Below are 27,586 nucleotides of genomic sequence, written 5' to 3'. Positions count from 1 at the left end.
ATAATATAATTATGACAGATGAAAAGGTATATTGAACATTGCTAAGGAGAAGATTAATAAAAAAGAAGCTGGATCTGGTAACACTATCCCAAATGAAAAAGTAAAATATAAAAAAAAATAGACTGAGGTTACAGGCTGTATAAAAGGATTCCAGAAGCAAAGAGAAAATAGTAAAGAGGCAAACTCTGAAGAAATAACATCTTAGGATTTTCTAGAATTAATTTGAATATAAGCATTCTCACATAAGGATTCAGGAATTACAGTGATCTCTAGATAACCAAGTCAATCTACACCTAGATGAATCATCATAAATCTGTTGAGCAGCAAAGACAAAGATAAAACCTTGCAATCAACCAAGGAAGAAGAATGAATCGCCTTCAAAGATAATCTAACAGCAACAACAGAGGCCAGAAGGTAATGGTATAATGCCTCCAATGTGCAGAGAGAAAAATAACTACCAAGCTAGCATTTTATACCCTGCTAAGCTGTCATTAAGAGCCATGTCTAGGGCAGGGATTTAGCTCAGTCGTGCCACCGCCTGCCTTGTAAGTTCAAGGTCCGACCCCTGGTACCAAAAAAAGAGTCATGACTAGATACAATAATTTGGGGACAAACAGAAACTGAACGAAGCTGAAACTCTAATGTATTAGAGGAATGTAAGTTTTGAAATGACATACAATTTCTCAGCTATCAGTGTGCAAAAATTACTAAGTCTAGTAACACCAAATACTGGCTAGGAGTGTGGGAAATTTTGGTTGTTGGAATGGAAATTGAAATGCTGAGCTTACAGAGTAATTGACAATATTTTGAGGAGTTAAAGATAAATATTTTCAGTTTGGGAAGCTTTTGCTTATATGTACAGGGACCCACAGGTCCCTGCAGCTTTTCTTACAATAGTGATAAAGTGGAAGCAATATATCTTCCAGTAAATGGACAAACTGTAGTATAGCTGTAGAGTCTAATACCACACAGCAGTTAAAAATCAGTGAACCTATAGTGAAACAGTCAATGTGGATAGATCTCACAACTGCCTTCAGTGAAAAGTGAGCTGCAGAAAGGATGAACTCAACAATCACAATGAAAAATTTAAAATGCACAATAGTATAGACATAGAATGTATGTAATAAAAGTACAAAATTGTTTCCTGGGAGTGACACACACCAGTGTGAAATTAGTGTCCTATTTGGGAAGAGAAAAAGTATGTAGGATGGAGCTTTAGCTGTACTTCCTCTTTAACCATACCTGTAACATTTAATTTCTTTAAAACACACTGCTCTGGATCATTTCAAAGTAAAAAAAAAAGAAAGAAAGAAAGAAAACACTAAAGCAAATATGACATAATACTAGCAGCCATTTAATCTCAGTGGTCTGTATATAAGTATTTTATGGGGTGTTTTATGTACTTTTCAGTTAAATTGAAATATTTCTTACCTAAGTTTTAAAAACTCTGTTTTACCATTAGGATGGTAAAAGGCGCACTGCCGCACCCAGGTGCCCTGAGCTGCGACCTGCTTCTGCTAGGGGACATTCCATTTCCTTGGCTCAGCTGTTCTTGGCACCGATAGCAGCCACTCATTTACCACCACACAGCCCTGAAAGCCCACTAGCACGACAGAAGAGGGTGTGTTTTCCTTAAAGACAGAAATTGACAAGGATAACAGAAACTGCAGACAAGACTAATCAACGGTGATTCCCTCTGCCCACCAGAAGCTAAGCAAGCAGAGTTGGATGACCTCGTGGACACCACTGCAAACCCCTCCCCGAAACAGTAAGTTCTTGGGTTGGACGTGAAGGCAGATGGAGGTGCATGGGTTTCTGCGGAGGAGGAAATCTCTGGGTCCTCCACTAGAGACTCGTTCTCTGGAGCAGCAACGTCCAACCCAAGCAGCCTCAGACAGCTGGTAATATGCCCCCGTGAGACCATAAACTTTTAACATTATTATGTGACTTCTAGTGATATTTTCCATGACTTGAAAATTTCCATGAAATTCCATGACTTGAGAAAGGGAAGGCAGGGGAAGACACAGTGCAGTGCTGAAGGCCTCCTGTGCCCTCCACACAGTCTAATCAAAACCCTTGTGTATCGGGCATTGCAAGCCCCTGTGTGACTTATGAGTTAAATGCAGCAATTACATTATGGATGTCAACCTCCCTATGCATGTGTGCCTGTAAAGACAGGAGTCCATTCATTCTTATTAAGTATACATGTGAGCTTTCATATTTAATTATTAAACTTGATCCTGTTGTACTGTTTCATTTTAATGTTGTCATAAAAATATAGCAAATGAAGAAAGTTTTGTTACTTATATACACTAACCATATTTCATATTGTATTATATGTCATATTATATATTCTATATTTTACATTTGGCCCACAATAAGCCAAAAGTTTGGACACTCATGTGAAAAACCCAAGGATTCCATTATTTTAAAATATCAACTATGCGGGGCCAGGGATTTAGCTCAGAGGTCCCCTTGCTTGCCTTGCAAGTGCAAGGACCTGAGTTCTGATCCCCAGTATCAAAAAAAAAACAAAACCAAACAAACAACAACCAAAAAATACCAACTACGCTGGGAGGTCTGAGTGTGACTGGAAACTGAGGAATCCATTGCAAATTTATATCCTAAATGTCAACGCACTCCCGCTGCCTCCATTTCCCCACCCAGCTCCCAGATGGCAGGGGGCCGGATCTATACCTTCCAGGTCTAAGACTACACATATTTTCTCAGCTCAAGAGAAGGTTGCTGAGGGCTTGTTACATGCACACTACGTGCTCTACATCTGTACACACTACACACAAATAAATCTCACGGCTTGCACACTAACACATACACACACACACACACAAACATGCACTGATATCCGGTGCTTGATGCACAAGTGCACCCCATACACGCAGCACACATATCCTGTAGATACATGAAGCTTTACAATTCACACTAACAGTTCAGGTATTCAGGTATTTTCAGGTCACAGCCTGAAAAACCAAAAAATTTAAAAGATCATTACGTCAAAAACACTCTGGGCCGGGGATTTAGCTCGGTGGCACCACATCTGCCTCACAAGTGTAAGTTCCTGAGTTCGATCCCCCATACAAAAAAAAAAAACAATGCTTTGAATACATCTACTGTATATCAATGCTTAGCAACAGAGCACACTGTAGAATGTCAATTGGATCCTTTTGTGGCCATGTAGCTGATTCTATGTATTTATAAACAGATAGTGCCCCTTGCACCAACATGTGTGCATGTGTGAATACACAACATCATAATCACCACACTCATCCTATGCATGCTAGCACATGCATACCTCATAAACACATCACACACACACATACATACACACTCCTAATCCAAGAGTCCAGCCTGTGACCCATTAGCCCTGAAATCCACCCTTGCCTATAGTTTCTGAATGAGACCTATGAAAACCTAGTCTGCAGTGGAACCAACCAACCAGCTCCCCTATTTCTCTATTCATGGGGCTCAAGGTACCCAAAAATATGGTACATTGGCATTCGAGAAACTAGCAGAAAAGGGAAGATCACTCTGAACTTTTCCTGCCCTTCTCCCCTGAAACAGGCCATAAAAGAATTCTCTGACCTTCCTCTAATGCAGGTCCTAAGGCCCCGTGTGTGGCCTCCTTATGCCAAGTGGGAATAAATGGCTTTCTCTTGGAAGACACAGGGACACATAAGAGCCTGAACAAACAGGTTAGCTAATCTGTATTAGTCACATTCCCATTACTGGGACACAGTACCCACCCCTCACAACTTAAAGAAGGAGAGGTTTACCTTGGCTCCTGGTTTCAGTGGGTTTAGTCCATGGTTTGCCAGTTTTAAGGCAGAAATGGCATGGTGGAAGGACATGATGGAGGGAAGCACCTCACCTCTTGGCAACCCGAAACAAAGAGAGAGGAAGAGCCAGACACAAAACTATTCCCTTCCAGGTCATACCCCCGGTGAGCTCCAACCAGGCCCCACCTCCTAAAGGCACCATCAGCCACAAACTCATGAATAGATGAATCCACTGATGTGCATAGCATCCCATGATCCATTCACTTTTCACACACAGGAGACTTTGGGAGGTCGTTTCAGATCTAAACTATAACATTCTCCCAGTTTCCTACTATTAGCTCCTCCCACTCTCTCCCATCATCTTTCCTCATAATTGTCCACTCCTCATCACACTAAGCATTCCACACAGGCATCCCTGTTTCTTTAGGTCTTGGTTTCTAAAGGTCCTCGTGTCAGGTAAAATATATATTAAATATATGGTTTTCTCTTCCTAACGTGTTGCTGCCAACTTGAACCACCCATAGTATAGACATGACTGTCCCATACCACTCAATGGGACAGTCCCATGCTACCCAATGGGACAGTTATGTATGTACCACTGGTGGTTCAGAGCTTTCCAGCAGTGAGACATGAATTATGGCCCCATCATGAACATGTTACTATGTCTTTTGTTTTAGGGATCTTGGCTGTGAACCTAGTTGTCTTGTCTCCCCTACACCTTCAGCACCAACCCAGCAAAAATGCAGTCTTCTATTCTTACCATTTCTGCTTTCATTTCCTCCTCCTCAAGTGGAGTGCAGAAGAATGGTGAGCCCTCGTGTCTGAGTAACTTTCCTCTCGGCTGAGACAAAATACCTAACTTAAAAGAAGGCAGATTCATTGTGGCTCATAGTTTCAGTCCATCGTGAGCCAGCTCCAAGACAGGATGGCATGGCAGCGGGGCCTGGCAGAGGAGAGCTGCTTATGGCAGGGTGGACAGGAATCAGAGGGCCAAGGGAAGAGCCATGAAGGGAGACAGAACCTGGGCTCACACCCACAGTGATCCGCCTCTTCTCACCAGGCCCCACCTTGCGAAAGCAAGTTGGGTATAAGTCCCCATATCCCAATCACCTTCCTGAAGCCTCGCCTATGAGCCTCTTGGGAGACATCTAGGTACAAACCATCATTTCTAGCTTCTAGTCTACATCAATCACTATCCGTATGGCCTTCATCTAATCACTCAGCCACCTGACCTCAGCTTGCACACCTGTATAACGGGCACACCCCGCTACCCATCGGCTCCATGGGGTTACTAGGAAGGTAAAAGAAAATAATTCTAAGTGAGCATATTCAGGCACTGGGCCCATTTCCTAGGTGCCCACCAGGTGCTGGGCACTTTCTAGAAGCATCTAGACTTCCCAAACCTTTTTTCAGGGTAAACATCATTTCCTCATCTCCCTGATGGGGAAGGTGAGGCTCAATTTCATAGCTAGGAGGTGGTGGGGCCAGACCTGCCTGTAAGTTCCAACTCCTACTTTTTTCTCCATTCTGGCATTCTCACAGACCAAAATGCATCAGAGAAGATCTAACCATCAGTCACAGACCAGCCAGGAAGAGAAACACCCAGGGGAGATCTCCAAGCCAGTTAGAGAAGCACTGAATGAGACACCTAAGCCATAAATCACTATTCAAAGAGTGAGGCAGGACCATTGTGAGCCTACGCTGGGAAATGCAGGCAATGCTTGGCCATAAAGAATACGGAGGAGGTTCTTATAGGAACTGGAGACCCAGAGCCAAACACTCCCTGTGAAGAGCAAAGGGGTCCCTGGAGGCCCCCCAACACTTCAGTTGGAAGGAGTAAAGGTCTGAGCCATGGATTCCAGGATTTACAGGCTCCCGAGAACATGGGGCACCTCATAAATGGGACCTGATGGCAGTTCGCTTGGCGAGAAGAAAGCTGGCATCATCACAGCTGCTGGTGCTCCCTGGGAGGGTGTGAGGGATACGACCCTGTCCACAAGTCCTAGAATCTCACTGCTATGGGGCACAGCACGCTGACGCACTGTCCCACAACCCAAGGGTCCACCCACTCAGGAAAGGCATAAGTGTGACTCAACTCGGCCACTCTTCTCAGTCTCTGCCGTCACCAGCACCTGCATGGCCAGGGTGGGGCTCTTGAGCTGGATGCCCTGGGAGCAGAAGACCCTAATGTCACATCCCAGGGTCTGGCACCAAGGAAAGTCATTGCCAGACTCCAGGGCATTCCTTGCCCCATACCTAAGGCCCAGGAGGGTGTGTTCAGCACACACAGAAGCCTCCAGGGCCCTTTCAGAAGGCCTTCATGTCTGTGAGAAAATGAAATGCATATATTTGGGGTTTTCCCCAGTGCCTGACACAGAGCTCCTAAAACTCCTGGAATTTCCTGAGCAGTAGGAGAGTCTTTGGTTGCTCACAAGCTCCTTTCTACTCTGACTTGATGCCAGTGAGTAAGTCTTTCTGGGTCCCTAGAGAGCTTCAAGACAGGGCTGGTGGCCAGAGGTGCCAGCCATGTGACAAAAGAATACGAACTTTTAGCACCATCCCCTGGTCCCCAAGGAGGGGAGGGGAGTTAGTGACAGAATCACCAATGCCCAGTGACTTAATCAATCAGACCTAGGAAATGCAGCCCCACACAACAACCCTAATAATGGGGCTCACAGAGCTTCCATACTGCTGAACTCACAGGAGTTCAGGAGGAACTCACAGGAGTGCTGGAGGGTGACGCCCCACACCCCAACCTCTGCCCCTTGCCCACATGGCTCTTGAATTTGGCTTCCTTATAATCACAAGGAAAGTGCTCTCCTGAATTCTGTACATCAAATATCTACCACACAGCTCAATGACAGAGCACTTGACTAGCCTGTGTGAGGCCTTGGGTTCAATTCCCAGTACAGCAAAGACAAAAACAAACAAACAAACCTATCTTTCAGCCAGGCTCAGTGACGCACACCTGTAATCCCAGCTACTTAAGAGGCTGAGGCAGGAGGATCTCAATTTTGAGGCCAACCTGGGGAATTTAGCAAGACTCTGGCTCAAATAAAATGCAGGAAGGGTTGGGGATGTAGCAAAGTGCTCCCTGGGTTCAAACCCCAGTACAAAACATCTAACTTGGACCAGGAGTTGTGAAAATTTCTGAGTTTACAGGCTGGCATCTGAATCCCAGTGGAGCAGTCCTATGGGACAGGCCCTTCATCTGTGGATTACCCTGATGCTGGAAGATTCTCCAGCCCTAGGGATTGAAGCCAGGGCCTTTGCACTGAGCCATATCCTTAGCCCTTTTTATTTTTTACATTGAGACGGGGCCTCACTAAATCACTAAGTTGCTCAGGTTGGGTTTGAACTTGGAATCCTCTGGCCTCAGCCTCCCTGAGTGCTGGGGTCACAGGTTTACACTACCACGCCCAGCTCCAGGCCTCATTTTACAGATGAGGAAACCAAGGCCCTGCAAGGCTTGCCCCAGGTTCTCCCAGCACAGCAGATCACAGCTCCAGAACCAGGTCTAGAGAAAGCAGTGCCAGGCAATGCCACTCCTGAGGTGCCCACGTACCTCGGAGAAGCAAGGTAGAAGTGAAATGTTCCCCCTCCTGACCTTACCACCTTTCTCTGTATGTGTTCAAGACACAGAAGCCTCTCACTAAAGTTTTATGGTCTAACCACCGAGCACGCTGCTTTGTCTCCCTAATCTATACCTGACCACGTGTCTAGAGACAGCACCCTCTTTTTGCTGGGAGCTGACGATAACCAGAGCTCATCACTGTCATGGCGGCCTCTCTGCAGCCCCGAGCTCTGCTGTGTGGGGCACACAGGGCTGGGGCAGGGGGTGTCACAGACATCAGATGTCTCCCCACACGCAATACTGCCCCCTGTGGCCTCCTTTGCAGAGGAGAAACTGACAAGTGGGTGACTTATGGAAGTCATAACTTCATGCCTCAAACCCCAACTCTGTCCATGCCACCTATGGGACTCCAAACCCCCGCTACCAATCTCCCACTCCTGAAGCACAAGTCACTGGCTCTGACCTCCATCCAGGGACTCCTGATACCCTTCATGGGTCAGGGCTACCCAGAGCCACTGGTCAGCTGGAGGGCCCTATTTCTGGGCCCCTGGTACCCAGAAAATCTGTACTTGGATCCTCACTTTTCAAAAGAAATGCAGAGACTGAATTCCCCCACCCCCCCTCACACACACCAGGACATAACCAAAGTCTCAGGGTCCATCTTGGCCCTAAGCATCCATATTCCATAGGGGAAGACAAAAACCAGTCAATTTGTGTGTCTGATACCATCATACCTAGCACTGGGCAAGTTGGGGAATAACGATAGCATGAAAACTATTTAATATGGGCTTTGCTGTGTGCCATGTCGCCTAATTTAAAATACAATATGAGCTGGCTGTTACAATGAATGCCTGAAATCCTGGCAACTTGGGAGACTGAGGAAGGCAGATCACAAGTTTGAGCCCAGGCTGGAGATTTAGCTCAGTGGTTCCACTGCCTGCCTCACAAGTTTGAGCCCAGCCTAGGAAACTCGGCCACTTAGCAAGATGCTGTCCTATAAAGGCAAAAATAAAAAGGGGCTGGGGATGAAGCTCAGTGTGAAGGCTGTGGGTTCAGTCCCCAGTACCACCCCCCCACAAAGCAATGTAATTGACAATTCTTCGAGACAAGTACAGGGGTGGAAACTGAGGTTCAGGAAGGAAGTGATTTGTACACACAGTAAGCTGCAGTCAGGATTTGCTGGAGCCTGAAGCCTCTCCGCGGTCCAACTGGGGGAGGGGATCACTCAGCAGGGAGAAGCTGGGAGTGACAAATGACAAATGACACACGATACATCTGCCATGGTTCTGGAGCTCTAGTTGGGAAGCTGAGCCACCTGTGCAAGGCAGTTGGTAATTCAAGTGACAAGAAGAGGGAAAGTGGAGAATGTCTGTCCCTACCAGATACCCTGGCTCACTCTGGGGGACACATGCAGGTCCCTGGGAAGGTGACACTGCCCTGCACCATGCTCATCCTGTTTATATAATCACCACACAGATTCATGGGCTCCCGGTGACATGGGAAGGGGCCTGCTGTCTTGTGTAGCCAGCGCTATCCATCCCAGTGCTGTCCTACTCAGGAGCATGGGAGGATAAGTGGCTACCAAGCCTGCCCCTGCCCAGGCTCCAAGGTACAAAGGGAACAGTCTAGACTCCCAGGGGAACCCCAAGCTGGCCTGGGTCAGCCACGAAGCATTAGAAAAAATAATATTTTGTTTCTTTGGTTTTAGAGACAGAGTCTCACCATTTAGCCCAGATTGATCTTGAACTCACTATAAAGTCTAAACTGGCCTCCAACTTGAGAGCCTCCTGCCTCAGCCTCCCAAGTGCTGGGATTATAGGTATGTGCCACCATGTAAGATGCAGAAAGAATGACTTTTAACTGGAGCTCATCTCCTGGAAGGAAAGTCAGGAGCAGACTGAAGCCCCATGCACTTGGGCCAGATGGGGTTCACTGGTCACATTCCCCTGGGGCAGGAGAACCAGGTCAGCAGCAAGAATCGTTCCACCTAGGACTGAGAATCCAAGTACACATCTCCATGTGTGCGAGGAGGAGAGAGCTTCAAGTCCTTGCAGAGGTGGGACGGTGATGGGTGGGCTCACTAGGCTATCCAGTTCCTGCCTAAATCCCACTCCCAGCTTTGTGATGCCACCTCCACAGTCAGAGGCTCAGGGCAAGGACTCCACTTTCCTTCCTCCACCTGCCAGGGAGTTTCAGGGGCTGAAAAGGCATCAGAAGACACAGCACATGTCTCCTGAAGCTGAACCCCACCATCCATGCCTGCACCCCAAAATCAGTAAACCTCAGCATTCCAGGACCCAGCAGAATGAAAGTCTGAGGCTACAGACCTCCTCCAAGAGTCCCTCACCTGAAGCTCCCCATTTCAACCTCTGTGTCCCCATCGTCAGAGGCATGGAGGTCTCAGGGACACCGAAGTCCTGGAGAGCCCAGAAAGAGAAACAGAAGTGACGAGAAGGTCCTGCCAGGCCCTGGGCACACGCCCAGGCTCCCCCTGGGGGGCCAAATGCTGCCCAGAAGAGGCTCAGGAAACGCATGGGCTTAGCAATGATCCCCCGTGGTGTCACTCTGGCCCCTGCCACCACTGTGAAAGGCCAGGGGAGAGAGAAGAAGTGGTCTGTGGAGTTCCGAGTTCCTGAATACGCAGACAGACCAGTCACACGCTGCACTATATGACCTAGGCCAGCCCTGGGTGAGTACTTTCCAGGAAAAAGCAGGCAGATGACATCTGCGGATATTTACATCCCCTCACCGCATGACGGGAGGTGACGAAAGATGCTCGTCTGACAACAAAACCCATCCCAGTGGCTGGACGCGTTCCAGGTGGAGACGGAGGATCAAAGGCCCGGGAACTCACTGCGAGGTCTGGTATCTGCTGAGCAGAAGCAGATGGGGACGGGAACTCGCCCTGCACTCCTCCTCCAGCTGTCCAGGGTACAAGGTTTGCAAGACGTCCGCAGGCAGAGATGAAGGTATTAGGAGTGGGCATGGGCATGGCCCAGGAGATGCCCCCTCAGCCAGTCAAAGAGCTGGCCGGAGAGGTGGACTCCTTCCTGTTCTCTGTCACTGTCTCACCTCTCCTGGTGGCTGCAACAGAGCCTCACATAATCAATATCAACATTTCTCTAAGCCTCAGTTACACATCCATAAAATGGGGATGGTCAGATGCAGCCGTCCAAATGTCCCATGTCACACATGGGACAGTGCCTTTAAGGGCATCTGTCCATTCATTCATTCAAGAAACATTCCCAGTTCCAGCTCTCACCAGTCAGCACAAGGACATAATCTGCATGGAGTTCATTCATGAGAAGATACCGGAAAATATTCATCATGTGTTTTGGGGTTTTTTTTCTGTATTTTATGCAGTTAGAAATCTGTGTTACTGGAGATTGAACCTACAGGGAAGTTTTTTTTTTTGGTTGTTTGTTTGTTTGTTTGTTTTGGTGCCGGTTATAGAACTTGTACCCTTGCGCTTGCGAAGCAGGCAGGCAGAACCACTGAGCCAAATCCCAGGCCCCTTTGAAACTACTAGGAAGACCTTCATACTAAGTCACAGCCTTAGTCTTGTTTGTTTGTTTGTTTGTTTGTTTGTTTTGGAGTTAAGTCTCTAAATTGCCCATGCTGGGCTCAAACTTGAGATCCTCCTGCCTCAACCTCCCAGAGTACTGGGTTTACAGGCATTTGCCACCACACCCAGCTTGGGAATCTTATAAACCCAGGAAGGGACTGTTCCTTCCAGGAATAGCTAATTCCTAAATATAAGAAACAGTGTTCTTCAGAGCATGCCTCATATGCAAGCCAACCACCCCTATCCCTAGTTCTCACACACTGAGACAATATTTCCTCGGTCTCAAATCTCCGTGGTGCTAGGTCATCAGGCTCCTAAAGGCAGCCTCCCTCACCCACAGGCTGGTAGCAGGACGCAAGCTGGCCGTTCCCACGCTTTTCACTTGCCCTGCTTTGCACTCCCCGCAGAAATCCTAATGAAGGCTGTGGCCTCAGCTTTCTCTTCATTCTGCTTCTGCCTCCAGCCCAAGTCCCCATGCTCGTGGGAAATGTAAGCACTAACTTCTTGTGGTGCCATTGCCTTCACTGTGCTACCACTTGGTCACCTCCCGAAACTCAAGCCCTGCGGTACAAATGAGGCGGTCACCTCACAAGTTGGAGAAGACTCTGACAGCAAGGAAACTGAGTCACAGAAGTTGGGCGGCTCCTGCAAGTAGCTTGGCTAAGAAAGGAAGCCAGAGACAGGGCAGTGGGAAAGGGTGTGCAGATTCAATCCTCGGTTCTGGTTTTGTTTTCCAAGGCTGGGAACCAAACCCAGCACCTCATGTGTGGGGGGCAAGTGCCCTGCCATTGAGCTGCAGCCCAGCCCTTCAGATGTTTTCCTACAGGTAAGAGATGCATGAGCGTTTTAAAGGGACTATGGGAAGGAATGATGGGGGAGAAACACAGACTCTTTAGAGAGGTGAGGTGCTGAGCAAGGGCGCTGATTTGGATGCCGAGGGCCAGGCCCACCCAGGGCACCGACCTATAGCATCTTGAACAGACCTTTAGCAGAGCCCTTCCTTCATAATAGTGGAATTATCCGCTCACTTCTCTGCCTCCACACCCCAGGGCTCCTGAGCTTCCCTTGTGACCCAAGCATCCAGCACAGTACCTGGAACCCCATGGGCACTTGGTTCATTTCAAAAAGCAGCCCTTTTGCTCATCCCTAGCTTTGATGACAGGCCTGGAAGGCGAGCCTCAGAGATATCATCAGAATCACTGGGAAGCATTTCCCTAAAATGCTGAGCTATGCAGATCAGCCAGGGGTTGCAGCCTCCTCCTCTGAGTACTCTGTCTAGCTTTGAACCTTCAGCCATCCCAAACACAAACGAGCTCAAATGCAGAGCTAGAGCCACGGTTCGAGGGCAGCCTCACCTTGGACACAAATCAGTTGGAGCCATGCTTGGATGCACTAGCTAAGTCATTGTGCCTCAGGCCTGCCCTTGCCCGTCTGGGGGCCCTTGAGATTCATTTCCAGTCCTGGCCAGATTCATTTCCAGCTGGAAAAAAGAAGGGGGGCAGATATCTAGTACTTCAGTCAAACATTGCATCTTCTGACAGTTGAGTACATCAGCTGTATCTGTGGCAAGTCTCATAGCACCAAGGCAATCTGAGACCTGGCTCCTAAATCACTGATAGACAACTTTAGGTATTGCAGGAAGGAGCCAGCCTAGAATCCAGCTGCCCTTGGGCTGAGACAACTTCAGGGGGGATTTCCCAGAACCTCAAAGCCCCAAGTAGCTTGGAATAAAAGCAGCTGTCAAGGGTGGTAATGTGGCTCCAGCAAGGCCCTTGGGGTCCACCCCTTGCACTGAAAAAAAGAGGATCCATGAGGAACAAAAAGACCCAGCTTCCAGCTCTGCCTTGGCCACTCCTTAGCTTGAGGATGTGACCAAGTCTTCTTCCCTTTGAGCCTCAGTTTCTGCACCTACAGAACAGAAAATATACAAGGAACTGAAAGCCCTGACCACATTTCAAAATGCTGCGTGAAAGGTGAGAAATGAGTCACAGGCAATGAGGCTGATAAAGGCGCTGGTGTTACCTCTGCTGCCAACCAGATGGAACTCACAGCAGGAACATCTATGGTAGAAGGTAAACCTATCGATGAAGGACTGGTGCCTTATCCCACATACAGTGCTGACTCTTTTGATCAGTACTGGTAGAAATTATGCCCTGGGTGCACAGCCCATCAGCAACTTACAAAGAACCCTAGCTAGGGGTTGGGGTGTAGCTCTTGGTAGTGTATGTGCTTAGCATATGTGAGGCCCTGGGCTCCACTTCCAGCAACACACACAGACACAGGAATGCACATATGTCCAAGTAAATTACAGGCTCTGTGTTGGGCCCTACAAAGTGTAGCAGGGAATGACAACACCCCCTCCGCCTTACAGAACCTCACACTAAGCAGCACTGTAATCAGCAGACTCCTAGGAATTCATCTTAAGGGAATTATGCAAGGTGTGAGCAGAGATTTAGCTCAAACAGTGTTCCCAGAGTTTCAATTCCAGGCATGATGAGTAACTTGTATCACACTAACTCCTTTGGATAATATATATTTTTTAAAAAACAATTGTTTGAAGGCATGAGAGGGCAATAAGCTGTAGGCAGAAAGTGGAAAGGATTCAATCCTTGAAAAAGGAGACGAGTATTGTAAGATCCTACAGGTTTTGGCTTTTCTCCAAGGCAAGGCAGGGCAGCCAGAACTCAAGTCCAAACTCCAGTGTTTGGTTGCCAGAGGACCTGGGAACCAGTGGGAGAAATCTAACCAGGGATGAAGCTACAGCAGAGCTCACAGAACCCTACAACCTGCACAGACCCCCACCCGAACTCCTTGGCTGGCCCCGGAACAATTCATGTGTAGGGCAGAGCCCAATGGACTCAGGAGTACACAGCCAGGGAGGCTGCAGATGCCCAGGAGAGGTGTCAGCCACTGCCCCAAGAAGGGAAACAAGTGAGTCAGTTTCTCCAAGTTAGGGATTTAGTTAACACCTAGGGCTTGTTTTGGAAACCACGGAAAGACTGTCTAAAAGGCAAAAACTACATCCCAGGTATAAGGGCTTTACCTACCCGTCGCAATAAAATATAAATGCTGAGCCTTCACAAGTGTATGGCAATCTCACTGCTTGCTAGAACAAAAATCAGCAATCTTCAGGGTAATGAAAAAAAAATCTCCACAACATGTCACTCAAGGCTTCCAGAGAGAGAGAGAGAGAGAAAGAGAAGAGAGAGAGACAGGGAGACAGAGATAAAAGGAAAGGGAGGGAGGGAGGGAAGGAGAGAGGAAAAGGGCAACTTTTATAAATATAAACAATTCCCCAAGAAGATCCACATATTAGAAATAGAAAAGAATTTAAAAGTTATAGCTGGGGATTTAGCTCAGTGGTGCCGCTGCCTGACTTGCAAGCACAAGGTCCCGAGTTCAATCCCCAGTACCCCCCCAAAAAAAAGAATTTAAAAGATATATATCCTAAGATACAAAATAAGTTATGACTAAATGAAGAAAATTTATCAGAAATATATAAGCAACAATGAGAATAAGGAAAAAACACTTGAAAATTGTGGAACTGAAAAGCGTATTATCCGAAAGGAAAAATTCACTAGATGAACTTAACAGAAGATTGTAGTTGTCAGAAGAGTTAATGAGCTTGAAGACAGATCAATGGAAATTATCCAATCCAAAGAGCAGAGACAAAAAAGAAAGCAAACAAAGCCTTAACAACAATATCAAGCAGTTTACCACGTGTGACTGAATTCTTTGGAGAAGAGAAGAGAGAATAGGGAAGAACAAAATTGGAGAAATAATGGACAAAGTTTTCCTGATTCATTTTCGGAAAATGGGCTTATAGATTCAGGATGCTCAAAGAAACCATGCCCCCAAGTAGGATTAATGAGGTTCTACCTAACAGCATCTTAGTCAAACCACAGAAAGGCTAGGATAATGAAAAATCTCGAAAATAACCAGAGGAAGAAAAGACACAGCTAGAAGGGAAACAAAACTAAGCATATACCACAGACTTCTCACCGGGGACCATGAATGCCAAAAGACGATGGGACAATCATTCTGGGTAATGTACTGAAAAAACAGTCCAGAATTACAAACTCTAAGAAAATATTATTCAAAGACTAATGGGAAATAAAATAGTAGAGAGGATATAGAGAAATTGGAACCTTCGTGCATTGCTGGTGGAAATGTAAAATGGTGCTGTCACTATGAAAACCATTTTGCAGTCCTTCAACAAGTTAAACATAGAATTACCATATCATCCAGCAATTCCAACCCTGGGTATATAACCAAAATAATTGAAAACAGGTGTTCAAACAAAAACTTGCTCACACATGTTCATAGCAGCACTATTCACAATAGCCAGAGGGTGGAAACAACCCAAATGCCCATCAACTGATGAATGGATAAACAAAATATGATCTGGCCATATGATGGAATACTATTCATTATTCAGCTACATCCTGCAAGGTGGAGGAAGTCTCATAATATGATGCTGAGTAAAGGAAGCAGACACAAGAGGCCCCATACTCTAAGATTCCATTTCTAAGGAATATCCAGAATGGACAAATCATTAGAGATAAAAAGCAGATTTGTGGTATCCAGGGGCTGTGGGAGAGCAAAGGAAGAATGGCTGTTTAGTGGGTATGAGGTTTCCCTTCCATGAGACAAAAACCTCCTGGAACCAGATAGTGAAAATAGTCATAAAACATAACAAATGTTCCTAATGCCACTGAATTACTTATATTAAAAATGGTCAGGAGAGTAATTGTTGTGTTGTGTGCATTTTATGATAAGTAAGTAAATAAATAAAATTAAGGTAAAACAGACACTCAAACACTTTTAAAAATTTTTTTTATAGCAGAAAGAATTGATTCCATGCAGATCTGTACTGCAAGAAAAGCTGAAAGAACTTATTGGAGCTGAGGGGCTAGGGTATCAGATACAGGTTTAGAGCTCCAAGAAGAAAGAAACATGAGTGAAAATGATAACTTGGCATGAATGGAAGATTTTAAATCCTCCTTTCACTTCTCTAAGAACCTGACTAATGTAAAACTTGTGACATTGATCTATAAAATGTGCAACCTATTGTTACTTAAAATATAAGACAATAACATGTTAAAAATGATAACATGTTATAAAATGATAGATAAATCAAATTAGACTTTTGAAAGTTCCTTCCATTTTTGTATGGAATAGTCCTATGTATGCTCTAAATTTATTGTAAGTTACAGATGCACATTGTAATCCTTAGAAAAACTATCAAGAAATAATACTGAGAAGTAGAATGGAAAAGTCAACCATGGAGGACATGTTAAGACTACTTCATACTGAGCTTGCTTTCACACAGCAAACAACCAGGAAGTTCAGCAAAATTTGTGGGAAAATGCTCATAGGCATTTAATATGAGGCACACAGAACAGTGATCTGGGAGAGAAGGAAAACCAACAGGTGACTCCTGGAGGTACCTGCGAGACCAGCGCAGAGGGAAGGGGACCAGGTAGAACACGACAATGTCTTGGAACCAGAGAGAAGGAAATCAGAGTCCGGCACGGTAAGGTAAATCTGGTGGGCCAGGTATTAGAAAGAACCGCATTATGCAGAAAGAGAGCTCCAGCTGGGAGTGGCACCACACACCTATAATCCCAGCACTCAGGACGCTGAGGCAGGAGGATCGCTGCCATTCAAAGCCCACCTGGGCTACATAGTGAGTTCAAGGCCAGCCTGAACTTCATAGCAAGACTCTGTCTCATAAAACAAAAATAAAAACAGAAAAAGAGCTCCAGAAATACACATGGAGTCAAAATGTATTGAACTAGACTCTGGTATGTATACATTACACATATGTAAAGAGGTGAGTGATTACACAAAAAAAATGATTTGAAATGCAAAAATAACCAGTAAAATAAGACGCAGGAAACATGCACAGTCCTATATCTATTGAAGAAAATTAATTATTAAAAACTTCTTCATAGAATCGATCCCCGGTACCAAAAAAAGAAAAAAGAAAAGAAAAGAAAGCTAGAGCCATGGGAAGAAAAGGGCTAAAGGTGAGGGAAAGTGAGAAGGGTAGGGGAAAGGTAATAAGGGAAAAGAAAAATATATGAGAAAATGAAAAAATGGAAATAAAGTGTTTGTTAGTGGAGAGGGGAGGAGGGGGTGAAGGAACAAGGGGAAAAAATGAGAACCAAGACCTGTCATGTAAGGGTATAAGATCCCAATAATGAATGATGAATGTAACTGTACTGTATACCTAAAATGTACCAATAAACTAAAAAAAAAAAAAAAAAAGCTAGAGCCATAAAGTTTGATTTTTAACTTTATAAGACATTTAAGGAAAAAAGGAATAACAATTTTATATACCCTCCCCACTGCTTTCAGCAACAAAGGAGGAAGGAACTCTTTCATGAGACCTGCAATAGGTCTTAAAACCAAAAGGCACTGAAGACATCACAAGGAAAGAATATCGTAGAAAAATAACAAATGCAGAAATATACAGAAGGGTAATGCATCCAAATGAGATTTATTCCCAGGAATGAAAGGTCAGTTTAACATTCAAAACTAACGTAATTGGCCACAGTAATATAATAAAAGGTTAAGAAAAACATGACCATCTCAATACAGATGCAGAAAAAGCATTTGATAAGATTCAAAGCTTATGCTGAAAATTCTCAACAAAGTGTAATGGTATCTATCTAGATGTCATCCAAAGCCTCAAGCACTTATAGGTGGGGCTTTGACTGGATCATGAATGTGTGATATTGGCCCATTAGTGTGTGATACTGGATCATGGGTGTGTGGCACTAGATTAATGCACTGATTGTTTTAGCAATCAATGTAGATGGTAGACTTACTGAAGAGGGAAGTACTTGGGTTCAAGGGGCACCAACCAATAGGCTTGTAGGTCAGATTAAATAAAAAGGGAAATAAGAAGGGCATGACCTGTCAATCACGGCCAGGACTCATGCGCACAACAGCTTCTGAGCCCTGTGCCTGATACCAGTCAGAGAATGGTACTTCAATCCTTCTGGCACAAGATCAAGCAGGTTTTTGATAGCACAGCCTAGATCCAATGTCAGAATGGGGTATAAAAGACAGTGGGCATTGTCCTTGTGGCCAATGCCTTCTTTCTTTCTCAGTAACCCACTCTGTGTGCAGGGTTTGTTTCCTTTCCCACATTCACTCATGAGTTATATACATGAAAGAAATTAGGGCCGGGGATTTAGCTCAGTGGTTCTGCCACCTGCCTTGCAAGCTCAAGAACCCAAGTTCAATCCCTGGTACCAAAAAAAAGAGAAAGAAATTATCATTTGTCTTAAAATATTTTTGAAACAACACAATAGATAATTGAGAGAGTTTTTTAAACTTCTGCCTCCTTCTTATTTATCTATCTCCTATTTTGTGCCAGAGAGAGAGGAGAGATTCTCGTGTAAGAGACATAATCATATTTAAACTTGTGTATCTGACTTACTTTATTTAACATTATTTCCTCACGTTACATCCATTTGTTTATGAAGTCTCAAGTTCATCTTTCTTTGTGGCAGAATAGTGCTCCATTGTGTATAAATACATTTTCCTTGGCCATTCACCTGGGTTTTTAAAAATTAATTTTATATTTTTGATATTCATAATTGATCACATTCATCATGGGGAATTTGTACCTGTACATAATATTCCATTCATCTGTTGATGAACATGTATGCTGTTTCCATATGTTACCTATGACTTTAACTCTTTTAGGGAAGATACTTAGAAGGGGGAAAGCTGGATCAAATGGAATTCCTATTTTTAATTTTTTGAGGACTCTCCACACTGATTCTCATGGTGGTTATACTAGTTTACATTCCCACCGACAATATAGAAGGGTTCCTCTTTCCCCACATCCTCTCTAGCATTTACTATTATTTAATTTTTTCATGATGACTATTTTTTCCCACTAACATAGCACCTTAGTGTTTTAATACCTTTAATAAATATAAAACCTGAGGGCCGGAGATTTAGCTCAGTGGTACCAGCACCAGCACCTGCCTGGTAAGCACAAGTTCCTGCATTCAATCCCCAGTTCCAGAAAATAAATGTAAAAGCTCTAAGTTTTTCACTTGTCTTGCCCAATTCTTTGAACAGAACAAGAGCCTGGAGGGAGCCCTGGACATCCCAGCACCCAGTGAACCCACTGGGGTGCCTCCCTGACCTGCAGGGGTTCCCAGAGAGAGGAGTGAGAACTGACTGGGAATGCAGGGTGCAGGACTCACAGGAGCCACCTTAGGAATGTGCCTACAGCTCTGGACATGGCCTTCATTTAGCCCGCTGTCTTTATTGACTCTTGTTTGGGATGTGAAATCTTTACAAGGGCTTTCCGGAGCCAGCCCACACTGGCTCTCACACTCCCAGGAATTCCTTGACTGCCAACTCCTCCGTCTCAAGATTGCAGCTCCTCCCACAGCTGGGCAGTGACCACTTAACCCAGGCTCATCTTGCTGAAAGAGGCCAAATGCATCCCTCCCTGAGAGGAGGTGGGCGCTCTGCTTGCTCATTTTAACATGCGTGAGCCCAGAAGGCTCCTTCAGCATCGAGGGCCTGATCAGGCTTTCAGGCTGAGATCTTGAAAGGGGCCAGCAACTTTTCACAATTAGCCCAGGAAACTCAGATGTTTCCGGTGAGCATAATGAAAATCAGTATTGATGGGGTTTATAAGATAAGAACTTTCTTCTTGAGATGCCAAGCCCTCAAGTCTGGGCACCTTTGGGAGCATTTAGCCAGCTCAGTCACTCCTACCTGATTCTCATCTCCTCCACTGAGAAGGATGGGCCCCCGATCCTGCTTTGGTGGTCAAATGGCCCAGTCAGCGGGATTGTTCCTTGGACCTGCAAGAGCAGGGTTCAGTGCTTCACGCTTTCAGTCTACAAGAATTATCCAAGGCATGGAAGCAGGGCAGTGGGGAACAGCCTATCCTTTCAATCATGCCAGGATACTGTCTGCTGAGCTGGCTTAAGTGTCATCCCACACACTGGAAGACTGACACTTTGCCTAAGTTGCCCATCCACTATGAATTACAGCCCAGGTTCTGCAAAGTTGAATGTTCAATGATCTTTGTGCCATAGAGAGACTAATAGTCCCAAAGGTTTTGTTTTTATTGCCTTGTAGGATCTAACTATGTGATCTTATTTCAGGTTTTTATTTTACATTGGATGGTTTTAATCTTTTCCCTTGTGTTGTAATAAGTCATACCCAATCTGTGGACGGATGGATAGATGAACTGATAAATAAATAAGTTAGATAGACATATGAATGGTGATAGATAAATGATTGATAGATAGATAGATATAGAGATAGATCAGTTCTCTAATCTTTTGAATCAGCTTTGTTATTTTGCTGTTTCCTTCATTAAATTAGTTAAATAAAGCATTATGCACTATTTCCTTGTCTAAAAATTATGATTTAAGTATTTTGACATTCATACTTCATTTAGTTGCTCAACCAAAAAGAGATAGTAAAAATATATGCTCCACTCTCAGGGGCTTCTGGGAGAGGGAGGAAGGGGCTTGCTTGGTCAGGGCTCAGTTATTTTCAGAAGAATGGGGGGAATAAGGGGTTATGGGGGCAGCAGATGTGAAAACCACAGTGGCTGAGGCATGATGGCACCTAGACGGAGCTCCCAGGCTCTAGGGGCTGGGAAGGACCCAGAGCACCCCTAAAACTAAAAGGGCCTCTGAAGACAAGGCCTCAGTGGTACCCCCGACAGAGGTCCACCTGTGTTTTTCTGGGTGGAGCTCAGCGCCCCTCATTTTATTGATCATTGAGAATGGCTCAGGCAGTTACTTAAGGGTAAACCAAGCACACTCCTAGAAACATCATCTCAGCAGCCTCATGCGGAATCCAGACAGCAGGCTTGCCTGCTCTTCTGGGGTGACCAGACACCTCTGTCCACAGCCATGGCTCTGGCTTGAATGGCAGATCCAAGTGCTGCTGGAGGGGGCCTGGGGGAGCTAGTCATTCAGTTCAGCGAGTTCCGGAAGTCCTCGCCCATGAACGGCTCTAGTTATGCTGTTGCAGCTGCCTCAATGTCCTGAATCGATTCAAAACATTTCCCTTTCACAGTCATTTTTACTTTGGGGAGGAGCCGAAAGTCACATGTCCCAGATCCAGCGAATAAGGTGGAAGATAATTCACCGGCACATTTTCACAAGCTTGTCTTTTTGGTGGATCAACTCAGCAGCAGCATTCATCTTATGTTTTTAATCACACTTCATAAAGACCTTCATGAAAGCAGACTTCCAAAATTGCTTCCAAAAGTGGCGGGAATGATGGAGTAAGTGTGTTTGAAGTGAGGGTGAATATTTTGAAGGGAAAAAAATGGCAATTTATCTTCTATTGTAATAAAAATTTTAATTTAAACATTTACCATATTTCTGATCATCCCTTGTATCCTGGGTCTTGACTGCCTCACCTCTCCCATGGGGAAGCTCAGCTCCCTCCACCCCTCACCTCTGAGGTCCTCCTGCTTCTCCCTGAAAAGGGCCCAGGTCAGCCTTGTAAACCCCACCACAACCATCAAGTGCAGACCGGCCCCTCCAGGACCGGGCACTTCACAGTCCCTTTCAGAGCCAGCTCCTTCTTCCATCTCTGGTCTGATACACGGGCCTTGGAAGCATCATCACTGTGATTGTTGCTTTCTCTAGAATTATTATATTACTATTAGTGATTCCAAGAAGGTTTATATCTGTCACCTTCCCGTTGCTGGGGGAAGATATCTGACACCTGCAACTTAGAAGAGGAGTGGTTGAGCTTAGCTCACAGTTTCAGAGACTTCAGTCCATGGCCTGTTGGCTTGAAGGAAGAGGAAAGCAGCTATGGCATCCAGGAAGCAAACAGCAGGGAAAGAGTCAGAAAGGAAGGGGCCAGAAACCAGATATGATCCCCAGGGTCACACCTACATGACCTACATTGTCCAGTTAGTCCCAGGCCCTAAGAGCCCACTCAGCTATGAATTTATCAATGAGCTAATTCATTGATGAGGTTAGCAGCCTCACAATCCAATCCCCTCTCCCAGGTCTCTTAATCCAGTCAAATTAACAATCAAGACTGACTATGACAGGGTTTCAGGCCACTTACAACAAAATTATAGAGCATCAGCCCCTCTATATCTGAAAACATTCTCAGATTCAATAAACTGCAGATCAAAAATACTTGGAAAAAACTGTGTCCATATCAAACATATAGGAACTCTCCTTGTCATTATTCCCTAAACAATATGTGCTCACTTCAATAGCCCATATACTAAAATTCCCTAAACAATATAGTAGAACAACAATTTATATAGTGTTTACATGACATTAGGTATTTTAAGTGATCTGCAGGTGACTGAGAGCAGGAGTCCCCAGCCCCTGGGTCATACTACTGCTCCTTGGTCTATTAGGAACCAGGCCACAAAGCAAGAAATGAGTGATGGACAAAGGAGCAAAGCATCATCTGAATGTACAGCAATTCCCCTTATTTTGTAATACAGCTTGAGTTCTGCCTCCTGTCAGATCACTGGCAGTATTCAATTCTCATAGGAGCTCAAATACTACTGGGAATTGTGCGTGCAAGAGATCTAGATTGCATACTCCTTATGAGAACCTAATGCCTGGTAATCTGACATGCAGCTGAGGCAGTGATGCTAACACTGGGGAGTGGCTATGAATACAGATTAACACTAGCAAAGACATTTAACTGCACAGAAACTTTAAGAAATCAATTGCTTGAAGGTTCATATCAAAACTCTATCCGTGGGTGGCAAGTCACAATTAAGCTGCATCTGGTGGCAGGCTTTAAGTCAGAATTTGACACTTATTTTAGTTCATATGCACCTTGCATATTATTCCACTTCCATTCCTTCCTCTTTCCCGCACTGTGCACTTGTCTCACAGGTTTGGTAAGTCCATGAGCTAACTCCAGCCAAAATAGGTAAAACAGACAGACAGACAGATAGACAGACAGACATCATTGGAGTGCTTGTTTGAAAAGGGGATAAGAATGGAATTAGTATGAGAAAATGAAAAATAATGGAAACTAAGTGTAGATAGGGAGAAAGGGAGGGGTTGAAGGGAGGGCAGGAAAATGGGGAAAAAATAAGAACCAAGACTGATTATGTAAAGGTACAAATTTCCAACAATGAATGTCATTATATTGTAGATGTCAAATGTATGAATAAAATTAATTTGTGGGTGTTGTTTTGCTTTGTTTTTTCTCATTGAGTTTATTGGTACTTTTTAAGTATACAGTACAGTTACATTTACCATTCAGATCTTGTACCTTCACGTGACAGATCTTGGTTCTCATTTTAATAAAATTATTTTTTTAAAAAAGGGGAAGAAGACCAATGATGAGACAACAGAAGACTTTAAGACTGCCGACAAAACAAAAGCTGCATTTAAAAAAATACCAAAAGTCTCATTCAAATTGCAGGTTTTTTGAAACAGGAGATTCACATTCTCCAAGCCTGCTTTGTATAAGATGCAGCAGCCAGCTACCTAATGAAGCCATAAAACCTTCAAAACTGCTTTGCCCCATGGAGACCAAGTATTCTGCATTAAAAGACAAGCCTTTGGAGTTTTTCAAAAGAAAAATATGTGAACACAAAGAACTGAGGCAATTATTGAAGGCCAATACTTTATCCAATGTGCATGCATTGACAGCACTGTTCTTAGTGGCTAACTGCATTGCCAAAGCCAAGAAGCCCTTTCCTCTTGGAGAAAAGTTGATTCTACCTGCTGCTAAGGACATTTATTATGAGCTTCTAGGAGAGGCTACAGTTCAAACAGTGCCACATGTTCCTCTTTCAGCTAGCATAGCACCATAACTAGATTAATTAATGAACTGCCAGAGAATATTGAGGAACAATTGTTACAGAGGATTAATTAGTCACTATGTTTTAAAATCCAAGTTGATGAGTCTACCAACGTTGAAAACAAAGAAACAATGTATTTGTGTGGTATGTTTTTTCGGGAGGGTGTGCATGTTATATGTACCTTGTTGCCAACCATCAGCACAGCTACAGGATTATTCAAGTCTGGATGATTACATATCAGGAAAACGGCACTGGTCCTTGTTTGGAGTGGATACAGGATCCATGACTGGAAGGTCTTCTGGTTTCATCACTCACGTCAAAGTGGTTGCTTCTGAATGTTTGTCTACTCACTGTGTCCTCCACATAGAAATGCTAGCTGTCTGAAAAATGTTACTTGAACTTAATGTTTTGCAGGATGTGATTAAAATTATCACCGACAATAAAATCCATGCCCTTAACTCGTGTCTGTTTGCACAGTTCTGTGAGGAAATTGATACAAAACACACATCTCCCCTTACACCCAGAAGTGAGGTGGCTTTCACCAGAGGTTTTGAGGTAGGAGAGTCACTCCAGAGTTTTTTCTAGAAAAGCAGTCACCGTTGGCAGCACATTTCAGTGACATGGAACAGGTTGCAAAATTTGCTTACTCATGTGACGTATTCAATCTGCTCAATGAACTCAATCTATCAGTTCAGGGGAGAGCCGTAATTGTATTCAAGTTTCCAGATAAAGTGGATCCATTCAAAGCCAAACTGGAATCATACGGGCAATGAATGAACATTGGGATTTTTGACATGTTTCACACATTAGCAGACATTTTGAAAAAGGCTGAGCCAGGGCCTTCTTCCTCCCTACTAGTGCATGATCACCTATCTCAGCTTTCAGAAGACTTTGACCTTACTTTCCAACCACCAAGGACCCCTGAAGTTGGAAGGAATGAATTCAAGACCCAACTGTAACTAAGCCAAGGTGATGACTTTGTGTATGCTGGAAGAGAATCAACTGCTTGACACTGCAAATGATGGTGACCTTTAAAGTATGTTGAGACAACTTTAAATCTCCATACATTCTGGAGTGAAGTCAAGAAAACATACCCTGAGATTGCCACAGAAATGCTAAAAAGCCCGCTTCCATTTCCAACATCCCGTTTTTGTGAAGCAGGGTTTTCTGCAGTAACCATAATCAAAATGAGATTACGGAGTACAATGATCATCAGCAACACCCTCTGGGTGTCACTGTTTCACATTATCCACAGGTGGCACCGTCTAGTTGCAAGAAAACAAACTCAGGGCTCCCACAGTTCTGCATTTTGGTAGGTTGTAATAATAACAGAAATAAAGTACATAATAAGTGTTATGTGTTTGGATCATCCCAAAACCACTTCCCTCCCTGATTTGCAGAAAAACTGTCTTCCATGAAATCAGTCCCCAATGCCAAAAAGGGTGGGACCACTAATTTAAAAGACACAGGAGAATGTGTGTAACTTTTATGCAAATACTGTGCCTTATATGTAAAAGATTGGAGCATCCAAAGTTTTTCATATCTGCAGAGGGTCCTAGACACAGTTCCCCCTGGACCCAGGGACAACTGTACATACATAGTAAAACAGTCAATTAAGTAATAAAAGACGGGAGAATGACTTTGTCAGAAAGCCAAGCTTGAGGATAATTACTTTTTCCAAATGCAAAACTGTCCTCTGTGCCCCACCCCCAGCTCTGCTGGGGACCCAGGTGGCTGCACACCTGTTCCTTAGTCTGGACCAGCCTTCCCTGGTCACAAGTGTGACAGGAATTTGCTCCGTGGACCACCTCTGTCTTCCCCTGAAGGCCACTGTCTGGCCTCTTGGGCTCCAGATCCAGGTTGAGGCTGGCCTGGAGGATTGGGAGGGAAGGGCCCACCTCATTTTGGATGCGTCAGAGCCAAACCTGGAGAAAGAAGCATAATCCAAACGCCCTCCCCGACATCAGAGCCCATGAGGTTCCTCCATCCCCCACCCAGAAGTGCAAACAGGGCCCCATGCCTGGGCCCACGGGCAGGGGCAGTTTCCCCCTCAGGCCGGCCAGCCCACAGCACTGGGCTCACAGAGGTGGCTGAGAGAAGGAAAGAAGAACTTCCAGCTGCGCATCGGAGGTGGAAAGGCGGCAGGGAGGGATGTCCACAGCCATCAGAGACCAGCCGGGCCGGCACCCTGTCCCCGGCGCCCCGTCCCCGGCAGACTCACCCTCATCACAGTTGCTCCCGGTGAAGCCAGGGCAGCACCTCCACTCCAGCGCCGTCACCGTGCGGTAGGACACCCTGTATGTGGGTCTGATGAGAGTCCTGTAACTAACACAAGCATAGAGTCAGGGAGTTCGGGCTCCCTGCCACCCCAGACCCAGTGCTGCAAAGACGGCCACGCTGCTCCACCACCCCAGCTCCACGTTCACTGCCGTGTGAGCTTTCCACACCTTTCCAAATGTGGCCACCTGTCGTGGGAACTGTCCTGCACACTGAGTGGGATATGAAAACGGAAAAGAAAAATACCGTTAAAACCAGCAAGAGTGCCAAACACCCCCAACTCACAAATTCTAACCTTTTCCCAGGCATTACTCCTTTTGTGTGATTTGTCTAGAGTTCTTACTGAGCACCCACTTTGTGCCATCCTGTGGTCGCAGTCGTGAAACTGAGTCTGCATCTCTGGGCAGTGGGACATTTTAATGACATCTCCAAATACATTAGGGGGTCACTTAAGGCAATAAAAACTCCTGAAGCTGGGCATGCTGGTTCGTACCTGTATTCCCAGCACTCTGGGAGGCTGAGGCAGAAGAAACACAAGTTCCAGCCCAGCCCAGGCAACTTATCGAGACTCTACCTCAAATAAAAAATGAAAAAGGACCATCTAGAGGTCCTGAGTCCAATTCCCACAATCATCAAAACACATACACGTGCACGCACAACTGCTGCTTTTAAAAATGTTTGAATGAAAAATAAAATTTTTCATTAAATAAATAGATAAAATTCAAAATAAAAGTTTAAACAGCTCCTGAAAAATGTGTGGCTCCCAGTGGTAAAGTTCTACACACGAGTGTGGAAATCTCCCCACCTGAGTTTTTGAGATAGGGTCTCGTGTATCCCAGACTGGCCTCGAACCTTTGATCTCCCTGCCACAGTTTCCCAGGCGCTGAGATTACAGACATCCATCACCACATCCAGCTCAGAAATTCTCTTCCACATAAGTTTGATATCATTTTGTAAAACACCAAGAAGAGTGGACATTAGCCAGGCATGGTGGCGCACGCCTGTAATCCCAGCACTCGGGAGGCTGAGGCAGGAGGATCGCTGTGAGTTCAAGACCAGTCTGGACTTAACTACATAGTGAGTACAAGGTCAGTCTCAACTACATAGTGAAACCCTGTCTGAAAAACAAACAAGCAAGAGTGGACATTCAATGTACAGCCAAATTTTGTGAGGGGGTGCGTTCAGCTGTTCTTATTTACTTTACGTGTATCATTGTAACTGTGCTGCTTGGTCATATTTGCAGAACTTCCCCTTTAACGTGACTTCACAAAATTAAATCTGCTGATTTCATCAAGCAACTTAATCGGTGAATGGGAAAATGACGCATTAATTGGGAGCAGCAGGCGAGCCATCCAGAGATCCCTTGTTGACAGGAAAACGCACAAGTTGCAGAAATATCTAAAATTGGATTTCAGAAGTCGGGCTCTGAATCTGGAAAATCCTGTTCCACTAATTTCTCTTCTTGAAAATCCTCTTGAATCATGTTTTGTCAGCATTCTGGCAACCAGCTCTCCCTGCCTGTGAGGGGACCTTCCAGTGAGGAGCAGCCCCAGCTGGGCTTCAGG

The 27,586-nt window shown here is 45.0% G+C and overlaps 1 protein-coding gene across 1 annotated transcript in view; it reads right to left on the bottom strand.

The window, feature by feature from the left end:
* Col26a1 (collagen type XXVI alpha 1 chain) overlaps positions 1 to 27,586 on the bottom strand; it is a 128,393-nt gene that overhangs the window by 59,343 nt on the left and 41,464 nt on the right. Inside the window, exon 3 of the mRNA XM_019206727.2 lies at positions 25,966 to 26,063. Within this exon, the coding sequence (XP_019062272.1) occupies positions 25,966 to 26,063 (98 nt within the window). The remainder of the gene's footprint in view (positions 1 to 25,965; positions 26,064 to 27,586) is intronic.

Source organism: Fukomys damarensis, unplaced genomic scaffold (genome assembly GCF_012274545.1).
Source record: "Fukomys damarensis isolate Sample0158 unplaced genomic scaffold, DMR_v1.0_HiC HiC_scaffold_17, whole genome shotgun sequence".
Lineage (NCBI taxonomy): Eukaryota > Metazoa > Chordata > Mammalia > Rodentia > Bathyergidae > Fukomys > Fukomys damarensis.
Note: the sequence above shows the minus strand (reverse complement) of the source record. Positions and strands in the feature narration are given on the sequence as shown.